Raw genomic sequence first — 24,462 nt, forward strand, 5'->3', positions numbered from 1 at the left:
GCAGCACGAGCGAACCTCTTTTGAAATTTGAATTTAGAAATCGAACAAAGCTAGTGTTTATAGAACATGAAGTTTGACAATAATTACTGTATTTTTTTAATGACTTTGAAATACCTTACAGTGTGTGATAACTTCTACTAATAATATAATAAATTGCATCAATCAATTAAGTCAATTTGAAGCTTAAGTATTTAGAAACTAGAGAATGCGTGCTAGTTTTTTTAAATAGTAAATAATGGATTATAGTTTTAAAAAATAATTATATTGATATCTTAACACAGATGAGGAAGAATAAAGAAATATTGGCTACTTTACAACATTTTGAGTGTGTCCAAATACTTCTTCACAAATCTGGATTATCTACAATTATAGACACGCTCAAAATGTTGTAAATAAATTAACCTGTCAATTTATAAGCTAAATTAATAAAAATTAAAAGGATATTTTCTGGTGTTTCTCATGTATGTGATTATAATCCAGGATTCTGACCTCACATACGGATAAAAGAGTTTCTGCTCTATAAAAAGCTTCTTTCCATCTCACCAATAGATGTCTCTAGTGAAGTTCTAGTGATTCAAGAACAATGTTTCAAAATTGGTTCATATATATAGAACTTCCGAGAATTTGAGTAGTGTGGTTGTCAATAATGGGCAGAATTGGTGAATGTTACACGTGTGTAAAGTGATCACTTAAACCAGCCTATGACAGTCGTCAGCCCCGTAAATGCCCAGACTTCCATATTTTTCTTCATATTTGATGAGATGTCAAAAAATGATATTGAAATTATGTTGGATTTCTATCGAATCAGTAGTAATAAATCATTTAAACTCAACGGAATGCCAAAGTCTTTACAATGCCGACATTTCGTGTCTCAGACAATCATTCCTAATCGGAGTAGAGGCGATAAATTGTGAATTACATGTAACACGCCGTTTAACGCTTGCTAATAGTAATACCTTCTTCCGTCTCTTCGGACACGTCTCGCCATAAACAATCATTATTCCCAGATGACTGAGGAAACGTCTCAAATTTATTAGTCTTTACTTTTCGTGCATGCAACACAATGAAATTTAACTTCTTGTATATTAAATGGTATATGCAGCTTAAGGCGGGATATTTGATAGCCCGCAACTTAACTCTCTTTAAACACAAGTAACATTTAATGGTTTTTATTTTGAGAAAATACGTTTTTCTTCGAAATAAATATACGGGTTTGAAAAGAAAAGAGTTTTTGAAACGTAAGGATTTAATATATATATATATATATATATATATATATATATATATATATATATATATATATATATATATATATACATATATATATATATATATATATATATATATATATATATATATATATATATATATATATATATATATATATAAATACAATATATATATATATATATATATATATATACATATATATATATATTTTTATATATATATATATATATATATATATATATATATATATATATATATATATATATATATATATATATATATATATATATATATATATTAAATATAACGTAGGTGTACTGGCAAAAAACGTAAACTAAAAAATATATGCAACTTTAACTTAATGATGCATACTATAAAGTTTTCAAGGTTCTATTAACTGTCAAAATACACCGAGTAGTTTGAAATGTCATACACATGTGGTTTTAAAAGGCTAAAAAGCTTTCAAAACAGGGATTATTCAAAGAGGGATTTTAGAGTTAACGTTTTTTTCAGTATACCCACGATATTATATGGTGTATGAAACTTAGGCGGTATGTTCGATAGCCTGCAACTTAATTTTCTTTTAGGCCGTAACATTTAACGGTTTTTGCATTGAGAAAATAAGTTTTTCTTCAAAATAATTGTATGGTTTTAAATTAAAAAAAAATGAAAATGATTTTTTCAAAATACAATATATTCTAAAAAAATCCCTACCACGGGACAGAGATATTAAAAGTTTCATGCACACAATTTGTCTGCCGCCGTAGTGTAGTGGTGAGAACATTTAGCTACCGTTCCGTAGGTCTCGGATTCGATTTCATAGGAGTGATTTTTCACTGTTATATTTATTTATTAACATTCTGGACTAGTACTTGAAGCGCAGGAATGATTACCTTGCCTTCATAGAATAACCGATCAAGATAATACTGTTTCAATACGATGCAGTGCCTTATGCACCATTGAGTGCGAAAAGGGTAAGAAGAAAATGTGTGAAAATAATAAAATTCCCGTGTACGCAATTTTTAGTAATTTATTCTCTACAAGTATACGAGTATTTTATTTGTCACAAAACGAATGATAACTACTTTTCATGTATCGAATTAAAGGAAATTTAGTTTATTATGTGTCCGAATTGGTGAGTCTTAACTGATTGTGTATGTAAGTTGAAGAAATTAAAAAAAAATACATTTTTTTGATATCTCATTTACCGTAAATGCCCAGACTTACATATTCTTCTTCATCTTTGATGAGATGTCAAAAAAATAATATGAATATAACTCCTGTAATTGGAGATAATCCAGATTTTGTGAACAAGTATTTGGACACACTCAAAATGTTGTTAAAAAAATACGATCAAAATGAATATTGTAATCTGTATCTAAATTTAGAAGAGCCTCGTTTTGGTTAGATACCTGATAAGTTTATAAGTAATTACACAAAAACGCGTATGTATGCGAAGGCATACTATATTGTTTGTGCGGAAGTTGAGAGTTTAATAAACATTCTGGTTTCATTCAACTCTCTCGCTGCGATCGGATAAAAGTAATAAAAGTATTCATGTTAATGCGAAAAATGGAGATTGGTCACAGATAAAGAACGGCGTTTTCGTCATATCTCCAGGATCTGCATATTACGAGATTTCCTGCCCTTTCACGAAATTCACTTCAGAGGAAATTAACACACTTTTCTGTCGTTCTAGAATTCACTGAAATAAGCGTTGACTAATTATGATTTAAGACCGGCTTAGCAACCAAATTATCTAAATATTATTTTCATGAAGACGCTCAGTAGGTACTGTGATTAAAAAAATAATTTAGATAGATAGAAAAATATAATAATTGTAGTTTGTGGATGTTTATGTTTATAACGAGGGGTTTTTTTTATAAAAAAACCCGGAACTCACTAATAAACTCCCGGAAAAGGTCCCGAAACTCACTTTAAAAAATATTCTAATATAATTTTAATATTCATTACAATACCATATTTTATCTTTTTGACGAATATAAAAATATAAAAATACATATTATTTTGAGAAATAAAAAGACTTTGTTTTTTGATCCACTCATATTTTTATTATAATCAACTAGTTTCGGCAGCAACCTGTTGGCCTTTTCAGGGTTTAATTTATGACTTTTCATAAGTCATAAATTAAACCCTGAAGATGGCAACAGGTTGTCGCCGAAACTAGTTGGTTGTTATAAAAATGTGAGTGGATCAAGAAACAAAGTCTTTTTATTTCTCAAAATAATATATCAATATGATCCACAAAGTTAATGCTTTCAATATTCAAAACATATGAATAGATTGTAATTACTTAAGCACAAACATTGTTTCGTCTAATTGATTTTGAAAACTAAAAGAATAACAAATATCCGTGAAAAATGGCACCGGAACGCCGTTCCTCCGCGTTACATGGGAAAAAGCCTTGTTTATAACATACTGTAAAAATGAGTCTATCCTATTTCTTGAATGTTTTTCGCAGATACTTTGTGACACATTTTATGAACTTAATAAAATTAAACAACTTTGTTTTAACTACTTTTTATTTATTTATTATTAGTACACTTTAACCTACCAGTTACCTACGCAATGCGCAATAACATCTAGGATTTAGTTTTTGGTAAGGGAATGTAATTAATTATGAGTATTTTTATGTTTTTAATGTTTTAGAATTTAATAAACCCTGATGATGTCAAGGTTCTTGTTGAAACCGGTAGTTTAAAGTGTACTCATAATAAGAAAGTGGTTAAAACAAAGTTGTTTCATTTTATAAAGAGTCTATCCTACTTTAGATATATTGCCAGGAATGAGAAGTTTATATAAGCTGGTAGTCACAAGGACAGTCGAGGGTAATCTTACGAGATGATATTTTACATCTTTATGATGGGAAAACGACTGGCCTTATGAAGGAGTTAACGGGATCTTTTTCAAACGTTGTCTTTAGACTGGCCCGGGACTTTGGGGAATGGAGGCGAATCATGCTCAAGTTTCAGACATACCGGGACACCATGACGCCCGCCACTAAGCAAGTCGATAAGTAGACTACTTTGTGAAATTCCTTCCTTGAAAATACGGGATGGGAAATGGGTATTAGTTTAACACTCTCCTTATCATAAATCGTTCACTTTGTGTAATACTACTTTAATAAACACTAATTTGTGACTTTCGGTTTTGGAATAATCATTCCATCATCAGGCGATTAAAATAAAATTCATTTTTAATTAAGGTTTTACTTAGTAAATACCGCTATTTCTTAATATCTACTGCGATACGTGTTTCGATGTATTCCGCATAATTTTGAAACACCGTATATACGGTATTTAAAAATGAATAGATTTTACCACAAAGTGTCAATAAATGAAATAAAATAAGATTATTACGGTCTGACATTTATAAAAAAAAAGTGAACGATTAATGAAAAGGAGAGTGTTATATTACCATACCACAAAGTTAACAATGCTTTAACTATACAAAATAGGTTATTAGTTTTATTGATATCAAGAGGGAGTAGTTGCGTTTTAAACTATGTTTTCAAGCCAATAATAATCGGCGGAAATTAAAAACGTTAAATATTTTTATTGAAATTGAACGCCCATTCAACGAGCGAAATCATACTATTAATTTGGTTCGGTTTACTTTCCGTATATGCGTAAGCACTCCAGATTATAATATTTCATTTCCTCTGTTTTTATCAACGTTAATTTTCCATCTTGCCTGTTTCTCATGGAAGCTGTCTGCAGCCTCGCAGGTGCGCAACAGCTACTAAAACCTGCCGGAGTGCGCTGGGATGACCCACTTCGGACCTTCTTGTTAAATTCTCGGTAAACTTAACCGGCAGATAGCGCGGTAGACATTCCCGAGCCTCGCAGCCGGTTCGGAGTTAAACGGCACCCATCGGACGAACGGGACTTTGGGTGACTATCGGCGAAAACAACATACTTCACTCCGTGACGTAACCGAGTACCTGAAGCCATGGGTTGGAATTTCACGCTGAGGAATGCCAACGAATTCCGGCCCCAAGGACTTATTCGTGTACAAACTAACGTAATAGCGTTCATTATCGTCTATGGAGTATATTATCGACATTTTATGTCGACGCTAGAGATACACAAGTTAATGTCATGATAATAGTACCAATATACAATAATATCACAACACATCTGCACACCTGTAAAAAAACGAATACAATGTATTTGGATTGTAAAATGCATTACCAGAACGGAGCTTTTTTTTCATACTAAAAAGTAAAATCAAAGACGAAAATTAGAATAATATAACGAATACAGTGGAACCTCTTATATCGAGCATAATTCGTTCCAGAATCCTGCCCGTTAAGCGATATACAAACTAATGCACTCGTCTCACAAGTGAATGTCGTGAAAAAGGGACTCGCCCTTTCCCTGTAACTCGCTATACGAAATGTCGCTCGTTAAGGGAGCAACTTTTTCACATTTTTTTGCTCGTTATGCGAATTACTCGTTATGAGAGGTTCCACTGTACATTGTTTGATAGCTTTTATTTTATTTTTTGTCGGTCGCTAACACGCAAATGATATATCCACCTGAATTACAGTACGCATTGTTTTTTGCGTGTTTATCTACGCACATCATGAACATTATAAAGGAATTGGAAATTATGTATAATAAACAGAGTGGATAATCAAACCCTTAGTCAAGATTTTCTAATATAGCTCTTTGCAATATCTACGGAGACATCCCACTCGAAATACCACCTATAAACTATTTATTTAAGTAAATATACACGATCAAAGTATTATTCTGAAAAAATACCTAAATATCTTTGTAATGTGTATGTAGGCTTTAAATAATTATCTTTTAATGTGATTTCTTGTCTTTTTCTATTACGCAAGCGGTTTAACCTACTTTTGAGCATCCGTAAAATAATGGCCCATTAATATCTCTGCGGTCTTCAAATGAAATTTGTTTGTTGAAAGATGTTCCACGTGTTTTACCGCAATAATGGTCATATATTTTTATTACTTATATTCCCGTGATAAGGAATTATTGACAATTGATTTAGGAGACACACATGAAATTTTTAAATAATTATACATTAAATAAAGTAACAAAAACAAATGTGTATTGGTACATGACATGGGAATTATTGTTTATCTTGTCTTTATTTTCGAGAGAAGCAAAAACGTAAACGTAAACGTAAAACGTAAAGTTTGTATGATGTTTAAATGAATGAATTTGGTGCAATAAATCCTTATTGAAAGACAACTTTACCTTCCAATCTTATAATATTTAGTTTGATCGTTTAATTACTTCTGATCATTTTTAATTTAAGTTTTACTTAGTAAATACCACTATTCCTCAAAATAGATTTTACCACAAAGTGACTGCCGAATCAATAAATGAAATTACGTTAATCATTTTGGTGATTAAATAACTTCAGGAGCAGATACAATACAATACAAATAAATCACCCTTAGACATGGTAGAATCGGATCTTACAAATATTAGAAAATATTTGTTTGAAGAAAACTGTTGCAATGTCTTAAATATAAACTTTATAAAACTTTGTTTTAACTACTCTTTTATTAATACAATTTTATCTACCGATTTCGACAAGAACCTTGTCATCATCTGTGTTTATTTTAATTCTAAAACATTAAAATACTCTCACCAAAAACTTCTACACACCAATTTTTTTTTAATACTCTTACCAAACTTCCACCGTAAAAACCCTAAATGTTATTTAAAAAAAATAACATTTAGAATTTTTACGGAGTGTGTGGAAGTTAAGGCTAGAGTATTTTAATGTTTTAGAATTAAAATAAACCCTGATGATAACAAGGTTATTGTCGAAAACGGTAGGTTAAATTGTATTTATAAAAAAAGTGTTTAAAACAAAGTTAATTGATTTTTATGAAGTTTATTAAATGTGCCACAAGTATCTGCGAAAAACATTCAAGAAAAAAATCTTAAATATAAGTTTAAAAAAAGTTAATTTGCTTTTCTGTTGATATGTTTGAATAGGTAGGTAGGTACATGTTTGTTTTGAAGCAGGTACTCCCCTCGGCAGGCTTTTAGCTTAACCCATCGTTCAGGTCAAACTGCAAGTTTGTAGGTCAAGCAGGCAGAAAGTCGCGCATTTGGAATCCATTTGTTTTACGATCGCAAGAGGTATTGGAAAGTTGACGCATTGTGTGTCTGGGGTCACCTGCGCAAGACGCTAGCGAAGGTGGGACACCCATCTCGCGTGTTTAGCTTCTCGCCGAGAAAAAAACATATTCCCACGGCGATGTCTTCATTTCATTACTCGCCATTATTGTGACGTTGGCGTTGAAGAATTGTCAAATTAAACGATTCAATTATCGAGTCTCGAAGTGCCCGTTGATATTTACTTGATATTATTTATAATTGTGTTATTGAAATATGTAGTTCGGAAGCAACATCCAAATGTTTGTATGCAAACACTAGTTCTATTGTTATCAATAAGCTGTATTTTTATCTCAGGAATGATGTGTTTTATTTTATTTTATAGAAATCCGCTACTCAGGTTATAAATCTTCTATCTGTAGGAAAAACATATTTTATGACGGCAATCATTTGAGAGTAATAATATTGGCATGAACATCATTGACTAATTGAAAGTTGATGAGATTATTTTTTCCATTTTATATATAACTAAAAATCACGCCACTTACCCGCAGGGGTAGGCAGAGAGAATAGAACGCCACACCACTCTGTTTTTGCAAACGTTCTTCGCCATACTTCGATTATCTCGAGAATTTGACATAACTGTTTTCTCGGTTTATATACATATATATATATATATATATATATATATATATATATATATATATATATATATATATATATATATATATATATATATATATATATATATATATATATATATATATATATATATATATATATATATATATATATATATATATATATATATTTATATATATACATATTTTTTTTTTTCTCTTCTTTTTTTTCTATATGTGTGTAATATAATTGATTTTACGAATGACCCCGGTTATTTCTAAAATAATAACCTACTCTAGATCCGCGTCGTACTGTGTATCACTGCTTTTTTTACCGTTCTCTCCTTCATTATTAAACCGAAGAAAAATGTTTATCCAAGAGTGGAGTTTTCGAAAGAGTGGAGTTTTCGAAAGAGTGGAGTTTTGTCATGAAATATGATGATGATAGTTTTGAATGTATCATTAGTTCGGTTGATTGAGCCGTCAGATACTTTTTATTCGAGCATCACATCGAAATAAAGGTAGATTGATATGGTAACAAATCGGATAGGAAGTGTTGACAGTGATGGTATTCATGTAGATCTGGTTAGGATGAATGTAGGTGTGCCGTAGACACCTTGGAATGTTAATGTATTTTCTATTCACCAGAATGTGACGCGCAAGCACCGATCGCGGCATATCCCTGATTGCGTTCATTTTTGGCAGTATTTTAAAAAATCCACATCATCATATTGTAGTTTTTAATATATTTGTCTTGGATACTTAAATGAGCCTTAGCCTATTCTAAGATATTCTTTCGACATTATTAAAAATAGCAATATTTAAGGTATTTCTCTAAAAAATTGTAGGTGTGCAAAGAGCCGAGGATGATACCCGTATGCTCTCATGCAGAAATATCTGGAAAAATACAAAGTAAAACCAAATGAATACATATTTCTAGTGTCTCCAGATAATTGAAAACTGATTGGAAGATTTTCTTACATATCGCTCACTCCTTTCAAGAACGTCATAAATCAAAAAACTTGATTTTTCAGGAGAGCGTTTTTAAAGTTTAAAAATATGACACAATGTATTAAAAATAAATGTCAAGCCACTTATTGAATTTTTCACTGTGCAACACATCTTTTTAGGTAAAACCTGAAGGTTTTTTCTCCATTTGAAAAATATTTAATATATTTAAAAAAAATATGAAACAATACCTTTTCTTCAAAATGCAAAAACAACACTTTCTGCCCTGTAGCGGGTAAATATTAAGTTAAAAATATGCTTCTTTTGCTGGGATATAGTACATTTTCTGGGCATTCTGAAAACATCCACAACTGATAACTGTCAATTTTTGATTTATGACTTTCTTGAAAGGAGTGAGCGATATGTTAAAGGTTTAAAGCTATTTATGTCCTTAAGAAATCATGTTCCACCTAGCATACAAAATAGGAATTGTAAATAAAATATACTACATAACACTTCCGTAAATCTAAGCAGTACGAATGTTTAATTACAGACAGACTTATTAATACACAATGGTGCAAAATGATATGTCGAAAATCCTGTAAATGATCAGACTTTAATATAACCTTCGCACAAACAGCCAATTCGTCTCTTTTGAAACGTTTATTGTTATACCACACATTTGTCACAGAATTTCACAGCGTTTAGACTACTTTCTATTATATAGTATAAAAATGCACACATAATAAGCTAAAATACAGTCGATATTATCCGGAATCGCTCGCAAGCGAGTGCACTTCCTTGACCTACTTTATTTATGCAAACCAAACTACCTTTAATACAATAGAAATATGCATGTCGCGAGTTTAATGAGACTAGCTATTTATGGCATTGTGCTGCATTCTAATAGCACCCAGATGTTAGATGTAGATTGCACTTAATATTAATCTATATTTTGACTGATTCACAAGTGAACTGAATTCGAGTCGTGCGCATTCGTTTCCACTATCGAGACTTTGCTTAGAAACAACATACGAGTATAAGTGCAGTAAAACCTCGATGTATCGGACTAATTGGAAGGAGAGGGTGTCCGTTAAAGCCGAAAATCCGTTTAATAAAAATTGGTTTAAAAAAATAAAAAAAACTTTTTGTGGAGATATGAAATGTATTTATAAATAAATAAAGAATACAAAACACAAACAAAATGAAAGTCTGGGCATTTACGCGGCTGTCGACCGTTATAGGCTGGTTTAAGTGATCACTTTACACACGTGTAACATTCACCAATTCCATCCATTATTTCAACCACACTACTCAAATTCTTGGAAGTTCGGTATATATGAACCAATTTTAAAACATTGTTCTTGAATCACTAGAACTTCACTAGAGACATCTATTGCTGAGATGAAAAGAAGCTTTTTTTTAAAAAAAAGATAATAATTCTGTAATTGGAGATAATTCAGATTTTGTGAACAAGTATTTGGACACACTCAAAATGTTGTAAAATTATATTTATTGTCTTCGGACACTCATCGTGAAGTAACGTTGCTGTTTAATATCGACGCGCTTGGATTCGGTAATCCTGTTTTGAAATAGCCACCAAGTTATTTTTGCACTTTTGAATTTTGCTATTTGTTTATATAATGAACTCTCTAAAATTATGAAAATTCATATAATATTTACTGACCGGATTTTTGTCCGTTATATCCGATGTTCGTTGAATAGAGGTCTGTTATATCGAAATTTTACTGTATTCGCAAGTGAGGTGTTTTCAAGTTATCATTTTCCTTTATGTTAAATAATCCCGGAGCGTGTGTGTGACCTCGTCTACACCTCCTATTGTTATTAAAAATCCTAATTTCCATTGATTTCAATTCCTGGCCAGCTTCCTCTTTCAGTTCCTGCTTCAGCCTTCTTCCATGCACACCATATCTGCTCCCTAGTCTGTTTGTGAGCTTTCCAGGGAATACCCACCTGGCATCACTTTTGGTGTAATTTCTTTTGGCATATATTCAATTTGGCCAGCTCATCCTAGCCTTTGTGATTAGGAGACCTATACTAATGTTTCAAAATCTTCTAAATTTTCGAGTTAATGATTTATTTCCACGTTTTCAAGGCTTAATACCCACGACAATACCTAATTGCTTCTGGGAAAATACAAAATGAGTGAAGTTATGGTATTTTTCTTGTGTAATTATTAAATAGAATACTTATTTATGTAAAAACTGGTGAAATAGTATTTTTATTTTAACGATAAACTTGAGAAATTCGAAAAAATGTTTAAAATCAAAAAAACATTGCTCGCCATTACTGTAATTAGTACGTTCGTTCGCTTAGGTATAGATATATTGGTACCCCACGTTTATCGATGCTGATCGAAATATTTGCTTTTTTAATCTCTTCGATAAACTGCATGGTCCAATTTCTTTTACCGCAGAATCTATTTGCGGTTCATCCGGGCGTTTTTCTTTCTACGTTCGCCGTAGTGCAATTCTGCGGAAGATTGGCATTCAGTAAACCAAAAATATCTGGGTATATAGGTGCTTCGGTAAACTTGTACGTGATTTCAATAATGCATTGGTAAACAGTGCCCTCCTTTATGTGGCTATGTGTCATGTCACACACTTCCGCCTTTATGGGCAATTTGGCCCAAAAAGCACCATTTCGTACGATTAGTCTCATTTCTATGAATACTTAAGTTTGACCATCATTTTATTGTCCTCTTGTGTGTCTTCGTATTTTTTTTATTTGTTTACGAAACATGGTAATTACGTTACCATTCAAAATCATTCATTATTATTGATTTTGAGTTTGTTTCTACACACGATTATCACTATGCCATTTTTAAACTAAAATTCATCGCACGATTGCAAATACTCTGGCTTAAACGCTTTTTTGTTCGTTTAAAGTGACCTTAAATACGTAAGTAGTTGTCACAGAATGTCATTTAAAATGTATTCATGGATACTGTCACGTCACTTGTGACAGACGCAATTATCGACTGTGCAATAATCGAGAAGGTGATGGTGGCAACATTCTAAAAGATGCGTCTTTATGGGCAAAGCTATAATAGCGAATAATACTGTGTATTTCCTGTATCTATTTTCAATGCCGTACATGAAACGATCACACTTAGCCTTATATTAAAAATAGGTAGTACAAATTTTAACCAATGAAGCATTGCAGTATATGTTAAATATCGTTAACCTATAGCTTGATATTACAATACGAACGTATTAGTACTATAACTCGTACTATATCTTAAGAATGTTTCCTTCTTCTTCCTTCCTTCGGCGTTTAATACGAATAATCAATCAATCTTCAAAAACATATTTGATCTGTTTCTCTGTCTTGTCTTCGTTTTTGTCTTAATGCAACTCCAGACCTACCCGCTAGTCTATTTTCTCCTGGTTTCACTATTGGAATTCCTTTCGGAGCTTTCTCTTCTACCAACAGTTTTGCATATTCTGACCATCTAGGAGAAATAATAATTGTATGTTGAGGAACCGCCAAATATATAATAGATAACTTAAATATCAAGGCTTCAATGAATCTACCGATTGGTTGAAAGTAACATTCAAGAACATAATTGAAAGTTCATATATTTCACCGAAGGTACCATTGTATTTGACTTCTTTGGTTCATAACAGAATTTATTATTATCAAATAATAAAACATAAGAGTAACGATGTATATTTTGCTCTATGTCAAAATCAATCATATGTGTCCCACGTATAAGAATATAACGTCACAGTTTAACTTAATCGTGCTGGAAATGTGTCATATTTGACTCTCCGTAAAATCTACATAATTCAAGGTATAATCATAGCAGTTCAATTTGAAGCTCTTGATATATGTACAATAGCGCGCAGATTATAACGATAATTTGAGTTATTGTCTGTACATTTAACGAATAACATCCAAAATGGTTTTCTAAATTAAATTCAATTATTATAGTAACGCATTTGGGAAGTGACAATATTCTAGCAAGGAGACCAGCTTTTCAAGGCGACAATGACACATTGAATATATGTAAAATGGGGCTATTATTATTCGCCTATCGCCCTATTAAGTTTTGTAACATAAATATGGAGACTAAAATATGGTCAGTTTTCTATAGGATCAAATTGTCCAGCAGTGGTTTCTAGACTGGTCCTAAAATCCATCGTGTTTACTACCTTTTTGTATATGTTTCACCTCTTTCATTTCTATGCATATAGTCTGTTTGGCCTAGTCCATTGTTCCGCAAAGTGTGTGTCGCGGAACACTGGTGTACCGTGGTGTGCCGCGGAAAAAAAGTCTAGTGAAAATAACACAATTGCTCCAAATTTTGATTGCCTGTGCTCAGTTAAGTAGGCTTACATTTCGCAATAAACATAATGTGTTTAATATGTTACCATAATATGATAAAAATTCACCTCTGAAATTTCTTAATTTGGTAGATGTACCTTTAATAGAAAAAGTTTGTGGAACACTGGTCTAGTCGACAAACGGATTGTTCTTAGTAAAATCATTTATAATTTGTCAATTACTATTAATTCTGGTTATTTTGATTCCTTGTTCGACTATTTAACAGGCAGACCATGAGCATAACGCGAGATTTTTTTTTTTAATAAAAAATATTTTTATCGTATACAAAGTTACTCGAATCTCTTGGTACATTGAACGCCCATAACTTTTTCCCTTCAATTTCCATGGTTAAATTTTTCGTAAATTAAACCGAATATTTATTTGATCTGTTTGATAATGATGCGGAATGCATCTAAACACGTGTCACAATATATTTAAAGAAATAGTGTTATTTACCGAGATTTTTTTAAATAGGCTAATAATTGATTTTTGATCACTTATTATTTTGACCCTTATATTTTCACCTCGTCATTTGATATCTCATTTATCAAATTGTTCCGACCATTCAACGATCATTCAACGTATTTTTGGGATGAGTGCTAGAATTTTTTAACGCCTGACCAAAAGGTCAACAGAGTTGTTTCGAAGATGCTATATCCAGTGACTATCTGAAAGATATAAGAATAGGCTGAATGCGTTGGAGATGTGGATCTATAGGAGAATGTTCGGAATATCCTGGAGAGACCACATCTCCAACGACGAGGTACTAAGATTAATCAAAGAAAGGAAGCACCTACTCGCGACTATCTCCAAAAGACGCACCGAATGGAACAGCCACGTGCTAAGACAAGAGGGTTTCCCGCACAAAATAATAGAGGAGACGATCGAGGGAATGAATGCCAGAGGACGCGCACGCCGCGAATACCTAAGTGACTTATACGAAGACATGGTCTGCTCGACGTATGAGGAGCTGAAGAGTACTTTCAAAAATAGGCGAGAATGGCGAAAGATATGCCATCTGTTGCTACAGACCAATCCGCAGGATTGAGACCAGAGGGAGAGATATCCAGTGGTTGCTTTACTAACTGTGCCCGTTTGTTTCAGTTGGCATGAAGTTGTGACGCTAAGTCCTGCCGAATCCCGCCATGGAGTGGGCGGAGGGGGCGCTCGTGTGGTTCGACCCCGGCGTGGGCCACAGCCTGCCCGGGGAGGTGCTGGAGTACCACAAGGCGGCGCAGGTGCTCATCATACAGGCGGTCATCAATGGGAAGGTAAGGGGACATTATTTATATTTAAATACATAGAAAACTGTCATTATATGTACCGTAGAACGGGGCTACTTGAACTTTGATGTTTTACTTGAGCCCAGTACAAAAATATATTTAGATCGTGGTATCGATCGAAGTATCGTGACAGTAAGTGTCACCTGTCAGGGAAACAATTAATCATGTCGATACGTTCATTATTGTAGACCTAATAAACATTTAAATATTTTTTTTTGTACTGGGCACAAGTAACACATCGTAGCCTCGTTCTACGGTACTATATTGGACTATCTGGTAGGCCTCCTTTATTAATTTATCAATTATTTTGCAAGGCGAGTGAATTAGTAAAAAAATGTGAAACGTTTACATCTTAAACTACATTTTCGGGATGGTTTCAATTAGATAAAAAAAGCATTTTCTTTGAAAATTAACTAACTAACTAACCATCACGCCGCTTCACCGCAGGGGTAGGCAGAGAGAATCGAACGCCACACCACTCTGTCTTTGGAAACATTCTTCGCCACTTCCACGTTCATGCATCTATAAAACCTAAATGCGTGTAATTAAAAATAATTATGTTGAACCCATTGTTGGGCATTATCCTCTCATGACCAGCTGAGCTGCTTCCATGTCAATCGGTTTTATTTGGAGCTGATTAAGAAGAGTCGATAAATTAGCATCTTATTAGACTCGCAAAGTGTTATTGGCCTGGCGGGTCAACAACCACCTGCCAATGGCCGACACCGAGTCAAGTATTCAGTTCACCTTTGCGTCGGAGCGGATCGGTGTCACATGCATTACGGATTGGATTATTACATGATTAGACTGCTAATATTCTCTCACGGGATCTCCGTACACTGCAGTAGGACTACGAGTATAGAACAAGTACTGTTATTAAATTAGTGACCATATTGAAAATGCCATAACTAGGCGACACAATTGTCACAATATTAATTCAAGTGTTTATTAACAATAAAATAAAACTTAGTATAGTAAAAAAATATGTGTTTGATTTAACAATTGATACATAAATTTAAATGGAGTTCTACAAATTAAACGCCAAATCAATAAATCAAAGTAGTGTCTCATTCTATGGAAATAATTCCACATTTTTTCTTATTTTTTTGTAAAACATTTTGAGTGTGCCCAAACACTTGCTTAGGAGTTATTTTATAAATTTTTAACATCTCAAACACACGTGAGGAAGAATATGGAAGTCTGGGTATTTACAGGGCTTACGACCGTATGTCTTTGACGGTATGACCGTCTGTGACGGTAACCAAGCCTATGACTGTCGTAAGCCCTGTAAATGCCCAGATTTCCATTTTCTTCTTCATCTATGTTAAGATGTCAAAAAACGTATTTTTTTTATTTATTTAATATAGTAGTTACATTTTTTTTTACAATTTAATTCATTTACTAGAAGTTTATATTTATAAAATTTGCCAAATATACTTTCTTAATCATTCTCTCTCCATTTATTCGCTCAACATGTTTAAATCACCTCAAATAACCTTTTATAATCTTTTGAATTATCCTTCTTACTCAGCCTTACATACATACCTTTTTAAATTTGACTTTTTCTATTTAAAACACTCAAGTCGCTCTCATTTTTATAGCTATATTTTTTTCTTGAACAGGTTTTCTCTCGGTGTCTTCCCGACATATTTAAATTACAAAACAACATATTGCACTATTTTTAAATTGTCGCTAAATTCGACGACATGGCTCATTAATAATTTACATAACTGTCTGTATTGGAGAAGCAAATATTGGTTGAAACTAACAACGAAGGTGTATCCCACATTCAATACAGAATGTATGTAGGCATGAAAGTATCTACAATGATTGCTTAACATATTTTGTGTTCAATTCTTGGCACATGATTCATTAAACTGTTGATACAGCCTCACAGTATGTGTGAAATTCACACGTGTAAAGCGAATGCAGCGTGTCACGTCACTAGTCATTTGTTCTGCTTTCAGAAAAAAAACTCAAGGGCTTGCCTTGTTTTTTATATTTTTATTTTATTTTTTTACATACATAAGTCACATATCGTGGGTGTACTGGCAAAAACTTGTAACTCGAAATTATACAATTTTGACTTAATCATACATATTATAAATTTTTCAACGTTCTATAAACTGGCAAAATACACGAAGTAGTTTGAAATGTCATAGATATGTGGTTTTGAAAGTAAATTCAATTTTAAGTTTAGTAGCGGGTATTTTAAACAACAGGGATTATTCAAACAGGAATTTTAGAGTTTTTACCAGTATACCAACGATATATAATATTCCCGATGAGTAATTTCCATTACTCATTTTGGGACATGGGATTAAGGTTAACAAGACTGAAACACAAATAAGAAAACACAGGACAAAATGTTAAATATAAAGCAATAAAAGGTACAGTAAAAAAGGCATACAAAAACAAAAGGTAAGAATAACATTTCAAGGAAAATATAACTAATCATACAAATATCTTTCCATCAAGTATAATTTCAGTTCATTCATTTTGGATCCCTGACTGGGTTCTATTTTATATATCGCTCACTCCTTTCAAGAACGTCATAAATCAAAAATCGTCAATTTTCAGTTGTGCATGTTTTTGGAATGCCCAGAAAATTTACTAAAGGGTCCGCCAAATAACTTTTTTTTTTTTAAAACAGGGCGCAAAACATCGAGTGTAGCTTCGGCTGTGTGGCACGTAGCGCCGTCCTGTTGAAACCAAATGTTGCCAATATCCTCCTCTTCAATTTTTGTGAACAAAAATCCGTTCAACATGGCCCGATAACGATCGCCATTGACTGTAACGGCCACTCCTTGCTCATTTTCAAAGAAAAATGGCCCAATTATGCCTCTGGACCAAAATCCGCACCAAACAGTGACTCGTTTTGGGTGTACCGGCTTTTCAATGTATGCGTGCGGGTTTTCTGTGCCCCAAATACGACAATTTTGCTTGTTTACATACCCGCCAAGATCAAAATGAGCTTCATCCGAAAAGATGATTTTTTTGGCAAAATCGGCATCTTCTGTAAGTCGATCGCAGGCCCACTCAGCGAAGCGAAAACGCATTGGATGGTCAGTTGGCTTCAACTCCTGAACCAATTGGACTTTGTATGGCGTCATACCAAGGTCTTTATGCAAAATTCGTCTCAATGATGTCTCCGAAATGTTCAATTGTTGAGAACGACGGTGAATTGATGTTGATGGCGCTTCACGCACACTTTCTGCCACAACATCGATATTCTCGGGTGTACGCACTGTTTTTGGCTTTTCACGCTTTGGTTTATCGATGAGGATGCCAGTTTCTTTCACTTTTTTCACAAGATAACGAACATACGGAGCTGACGGTGCTTCTCTTCTTCCAAAAACCGTACGCAATTTTCGCACACATTCTGCAACATTACCATGATTTTCAAAGTAATGTCGCAATATTTCCCAGCGTTGTTCAAGCGTATACACAACCATATTCGCTCAGCGGAAGGATAAAACTAATTATCTGTCAAATCAGACATGAGCTAAGTGTTACCATTCACGAAATAAGCACTAGTTGAAAAAAAAAACTTTAGATGGCGGACCCTATATATCCCAGCAAAAGAGGCATATTTTTAACTTAATATTTGGTCGCTACAGGGCAGAAAGTGTTGTTTCTGCATTTTGAAGAAAAGGTATTGTTTAATTATTTTTTTAAATATAATACTACATATTTTTCAAATGGAGAAAGAACCTCCAGGTTTTACCTTAAAAGATCTGGTGCACAGTAAAAAGTTCAATAAGTGGCTTGATATTTATTTTTAATACATTGTATTATATTTTTAAACTTTAAAAACGTTCTCCTGAAAAATCAAGTTTTTTGATTTTGTGACGTTCTTGAAAGGAGTGAGCGATATGTCTGGCAGCTGGTTAATTTGAATATATTGTGAAGACCTCGCTCCAAACTTAGTTGTGTTTATCGGCTCCACATGTATTTTATTATGTCCTCGTGTGTTATGATTATAAATTTCTCTTTTAAAAAATGTGTGCTATGAGTCATTTTAATCAGTATTTTAATTCATATATTGGGAGAATGTCGAAAGGCATTATACCATATGTTAGTACTCAAATAAATGTCTTTTACATGAGCGGTGTTGATTGATTAATTTATCCCAGACGTGTGTGAAGTATTACGTTGACATATGATAAGTCAAATTATGTTTTCTCACGCTTTTCTGGTATTCTAATATACCTCACACACGTGACCATATATCAAAAACTTTGTCGGCGTAAGAAGCTACCTTTTCACTTATTAGCACACAGGCACTACAATGGATCGTCGCAGGGTTATCCTGAGAATGTGACTAATTAATTTGATTTATTTTAGTCTATTTTTTATTTATTTCATAAAGTTACAAAAAATAATACAATTTTAATCCATTTATTCGATATTTCTACTTTTAACATATCGCTCACTCCTTTCAAGAACGTCATAAATAATAAATCCTCGATTTTCAGTTGTGCATGTTTTCGGGATCCCCAGAAAATGTACTATATCCCAGCAAAAGCGGCATATTTTAAACTTAATATTTACCCGCTACAGGGCAGAAAGTGTTGTTTTTGCATTTTGAAGAAAAGGTAGTGTTTAATTATTTTTTTAAACCAATTAAATATTTTGCAAATGGAGAAAAAACCTTCAGGTCTTACCTAAAAAAGATCTGTTGCACAATAAAAAAGTTCAATAAGTGGCTTGATATTTATTTTTAATACATTGTGTTATATTTTTAAACTTTAAAAACGTTCTCCTGAAAAATCAACTTTTTTTATTTATGACGTTCTTGAAAAGAGTGAGCGATATAGTATGCTAGTTACGCTGTGCCTCTCCAAAAAAGAGACTTAGCTCCTGTGCTTGGAGAGGGATAATGATGCATATACTTCTACTCTACAGTTTATTTCACCGGTTATCGAAGCGTAAGACTTCCTACGTATTATTATCTGTCAAGGTGATCGATCAAATGTAGTGCCCTATGCACCATTTGGTGCTCGTAAGGATAGTGAAAAGAAGTAGAATACTAAAACAATAGATTACAAGGATTCCATGTCATATTTATTTATGTGAATTGTGTTGAAAATTTGATATAGTATCCATTGAATTTTTGAAAATTTTGTTTAGAAATGTTTTTCTAAGGAACTGAAATGGCTGAATTACTCAGTCATCTGAATGGAATAATAAAAAATAAAAAACATAACATAGTCACTGATTTCACATAAAACTAAGTTTTGTTTGATGTTTGTGTCTCTTTTATTATATTATAGTTTGTCAAATGTCTAATTAATAATGGGGAGAGTAAAAATAAAATAAAAATCTGTTTACAGCATTTTTCATAGACTGCGATCGTGTTGAATACACGGTTTTCTAGTGTAATGTGTAGCGACATCTTTGGTCATCGCTCGGAATCACTTTCTTGTGGTTTGTATCACGGTGCGATCAATCGCGCATTCGCTGTTTTATTTGAAGATGGTATTGGTATCATCGATCGGTCTATAATTATGTTTGTAGCACCTACTAAGTACATTTAAACATTACTATGGTAAAATTACCAGTTCACCAAAATGCCTCGTGAACTTCATACACTTTTCCCATAATAGTCCATCACTTCTCAGTGAATCATATTTTAAGACATGACTTAGTCCACTTGTTGACATGACTTTTTGTTCGCCTCCGTGAAGTAATGGTTAGCGTCTTTAGCCACCATGCTGGAGGTTCCATATTACCCTGGACCGGTCACTGATGCGCAGGAGTGATCACCTTGCCTTCACGCATGCAACGATCAAGATAACACTGCGTCAATACGATGCAGTGGCCTATGCACCATTGGGTGCGGCTAAGGTTTAGAGGAAGAAGAAATTATATGCCTTATTATTCTTCGTTAGTTTCTGCACTGTCTATACAAGAAAATACACGCTACTCTGTTTTCTTGGAACCGTATCTGCCCATCATATCCTTCCTTATTTGGGTTTTCTTCCTCTCCCCTCTTTCCTATTCGCTATCCAACTTCTCATACCTTCTGTCATATATATACTAACTCCATCCATTCAATTGATGAATTTATTAAAGTACTATTTGTCCACCAAACCAGTCCAAACATCTGCAAAATTATAAACCGTGTAGAAATGCATAGTATTTTTGGCGTAGATGATATTAAACCAGTGGTTCTTAACCTGGGTTCGATCGAACTCCAGGTGTTCGGTGAGTCAGCCTCCCGGGTTCGGCAGAGGGCAAAACACACATCCGACTTGTACAATATTATGAAAAAATGACATATTTATACAACGTGTGATATCTAGTATATTATTTGAAAGGAATATATCGAATATCATGAAAAATGATACGACGTATGATATATTCATTTATCCAATAGATCTAGTATATTGTTTGAAAGGAATATATAAATCTAGCAATATTTTTTTCCAATTAAAGGTTCGGTGAGCGCGCATATGAAACTGGGGGGCTCGGTTCTTCCAACATGGTTAAGAACCACTGAAATAAACGATATATCCACCAATGCACGAGAATAAAAAAAAGAAAACAAAACAAACAAATAAACCACGGTAATTGGATATTTTTCCAAATTCCAGTATCGATTTTTCATGTCAAAATTACACATTTGTTACTTTTTTTGTTAATATAACCAGCTGTTCATTTGATTTTTGCACGAATTCGAATGCTCTTTTTTTTGGAAATTAATAAATACTATTGCATCACTGTCCACCGAACAGGACAATACTGGCAACATCACGCTATTTATACGCTATACGCTTTCAATAGGTGTTATAGGTTTTTTCCGCATGTATTTCTTTTTCTATCATTCAATCACACAATATACGCGTGTGTCATGTCGTGAAATAAATTGTAATTACTTTTTTATCACTTCATCGTTATTTTCATAGAATTCCCACAAAACATTCCAGCAAAACTACTGATTCGTTCACTTTACTTTTTACCTACTTTGCATTTGCTTTTTTCACCTACTTGTGCGGATTTTAAATAAAAGTTACATAAAGACCCTGGTTATTGACCACTATAAGCAGATTGTTCGGTCGATATTAATTTATAACTAGAATATTTATTATATCAATGTGTTATATCAATTACGGCTTGAAATATTTATAAAAATATTTATTTTCGAGATTTTCTTAGCCCATAACTAAAAAACAAACCATTTATGCCAGTTATTAACACCCTAAACCTTTTGAATTATAACATCTACATTCTATAATAAAATCTTCCCACGTATTTGTTTATTTTCAACATCGATAGTATACAGCCATGTTAAACAAAAAAGTTACACTATTTAGAAAAGTATATAATAAATAGTCAAGAAAAATCGTGTGCATGTGCGAACTCGACTAGCATAATTATTCAGACGAAATCATCAATAAAGGCATTATTTTCATGGCATTAAGAAATCAACATGTGAAAGGGGGGGGGGTATCAAGGGTCAACAAACCCCTTTTTAACTTACATATCGCTCACTCCTTTCAACAACGTCAAATATAAAAAAAAATTGATTTTTCAGGAGATCGTTTTTATAGTTTAAAAATATTATAATATGTATTCAAAATAAATATCAAGCCACTTATTGAACTTTTTACTGTGCAACAGATATTTTTAGGTAAAACCTGAATGTTTTTTCTTCATTTCAAAAATATTTAGTATATTTAAAAAAATAATTAAACAATGCCTTTTCTTAAAAATACAACAACAACACTTTCTGCCTTGTAGCGGGTACATATTAAGTTAAAAATATGCCGCTTTTGCTGGGATATAGTACATTTTCTGGGCATTCCGAAAACATGCACATCTGAAAATTGTCGATTTTTGATATATGACGTTGTTGAAAGGAGTGAGCGATATATTACATCAAAATAATTACTTGATGCAAATTGTCCAATTTCAAGGTCACCAGAGCTACGCACGACATAATTGAGCAGAAAAAAGGCCTGAAATTGTCTGTGTTTTGGCATTTAGATACCTCGTTAACCAGCAATAGCCCATTGACAACCGGAACAAATGAATTGTGGGTTCATAGCACCAAGTCCCGAGTTAAGCGGCGACATTGACACAGAATCAGTCACCGTGGATTTGTCACTAATTCACCGCCACTTTTGCTTGGAAATAATCTCTGGCAATCTTTTTAACCTAGTCGCTCAAAACAGAAAGTATCGCTGAAATTGCACAAGTTAAATCTTTTAGTTTTTCCTTGTTAGAGGTCATCGGTAGTCTAAGGCTGAAGACTGACCGGAGCATTTCGTCGTAACGTAACATGCTACGATGCGAGCATTCAGGCAGTCAGTACAGCGAGCTGAGCGCTCAATCCATAGTTTCGGATGCTCGCTGATGCTCGCTGCGAGACGAAATGCTCCGGTCAGTCTCCACCTTAAAACATTGTTCCGCAAAATGTGTGCCGCGGCACACTGGTGTACCTTGGTGATTAGTTGGTGTGCCGCGGAAAAAGTCTAGTTATGTGAAAATAACACAATTGCTCCAAATTTCGACTGCCTGTGGTCTCTAAATATGCACCTCTAAAACTTCTTAATTTGGTAGGTGTACCTTGAATAGAAAAAGTTTGCGGAACACTGGTCTAAAACACGTGGAGCCCGAGACCGGGTTTACTGGCTTTTGGTCCATACTAATTAAATTAACCTTTCATAATTCAACTTTGAAGGTTTATACGTTATTAAGATATTGTACTGGTAAATAAAAATAAACGCCACCTACGCTGGGCTACCGTTTTGCAGGTCCCGGGTTCGTTTCTCAGGGGGAGATAAAATAAATAAAACTGATTTTTTCACTCTAATATTTGTTCAATTTTACTCTGAACGGGTACCCGAAGCGGAGGGCTAATCACCTTTCCTTCATGTGTTAAAGATTAAAATAACATTGTGTTTAAATGATACAGTGCCCTATGCACCACTGGGATGCGGATAGGGGTTTGAAGAAGAAGAAATATAAGAGCATTGAAAGCAGTAAAATTAATTTCAAGCTTATTTTTCTTTTAATTATTTCTTCAACAAATGTAAGTTTCTACTTTCCAGTAAATACAATTATGTAAGTATTATTTATTATATTATTAAAACGCCAGACCTCGAGTGACCTAAGTGCATTGCAGTGATTAATTTGTAGTCATTTGATGCAAAGTGAAAGTCAAGGGTACTTGACTAGTTTCGTTAGTCGACTTTCATGTCATTTAGTTATCATTTTGACAATTACCACATACTACACGTATGGCTCATTTCAATTACAAGACAATACGCCTGTCATGTTCCATGATCACCTTAAATACCGTTCCAGGGTGATATAATGAGGTATAAACTATTTTATGTTATTTATACGAACACCTTTATACACATTTTTTATTAAATTATTTGACTGCACTCGAACACTGAATTTAACCCCCAAAAGCCATATATCGAGGTATATTAGATGTTTTAACATAGACGAAGCATTTTTTTACGAAGGAAATATGGAAGTCTGGCCATTTACAGGGCTTACAACCTGATATTCGCTTACTCGAATCATCACTATATAGACAAGTATTTTTCAAAGTGCTTCGTATTTCGCCCCCTTTTGGGCGTTCTAGAAGACTTTAACAGGGTATAAGAAGCCCAAAGAGATAGATAGAAGTGCTAAGAAGTAAGTCATATATTTTTATTCCTTCCCTCTTTCTATGACCGGACATTCTGGCGATTTTATTTTTATTTACTCCCTTTTGACGAGAAATTTTCATAGTGGTGCGCCAGGCTAAAAAAGTTTGGGAACCTGTGTTATAGACTGTGTAACGTTTACTATTCTGCCCATTGATGAACTTTCATATTGCCTTAACTCTTGGAAGTTGTATGACTGGAGTATTTTAATGCATTTACATGGCTTACGATCTGTTAT

At 33.3% G+C, this 24,462-nt stretch overlaps 1 protein-coding gene across 1 annotated transcript in view; it reads left to right on the top strand.

Annotated features, from left to right (window-relative positions):
* The window catches only part of Myo10A (unconventional myosin 10A), a 196,982-nt gene that overhangs the window by 35,299 nt on the left and 137,221 nt on the right, over positions 1-24,462 (top strand). The window contains exon 2 of the mRNA XM_088277420.1: positions 14,378-14,544. Coding sequence (XP_088133546.1) covers positions 14,419-14,544 — 126 coding nt within the window. The 5' untranslated portion in view covers positions 14,378-14,418. The remainder of the gene's footprint in view (positions 1-14,377; positions 14,545-24,462) is intronic.

This window comes from Brachycentrus maculatus, unplaced genomic scaffold (genome assembly GCF_059751285.1).
Source record: "Brachycentrus maculatus isolate JH-2025_06_01 unplaced genomic scaffold, ASM5975128v1 h1tg000042l, whole genome shotgun sequence".
Classification (NCBI taxonomy): Eukaryota; Metazoa; Arthropoda; class Insecta; order Trichoptera; family Brachycentridae; genus Brachycentrus; species Brachycentrus maculatus.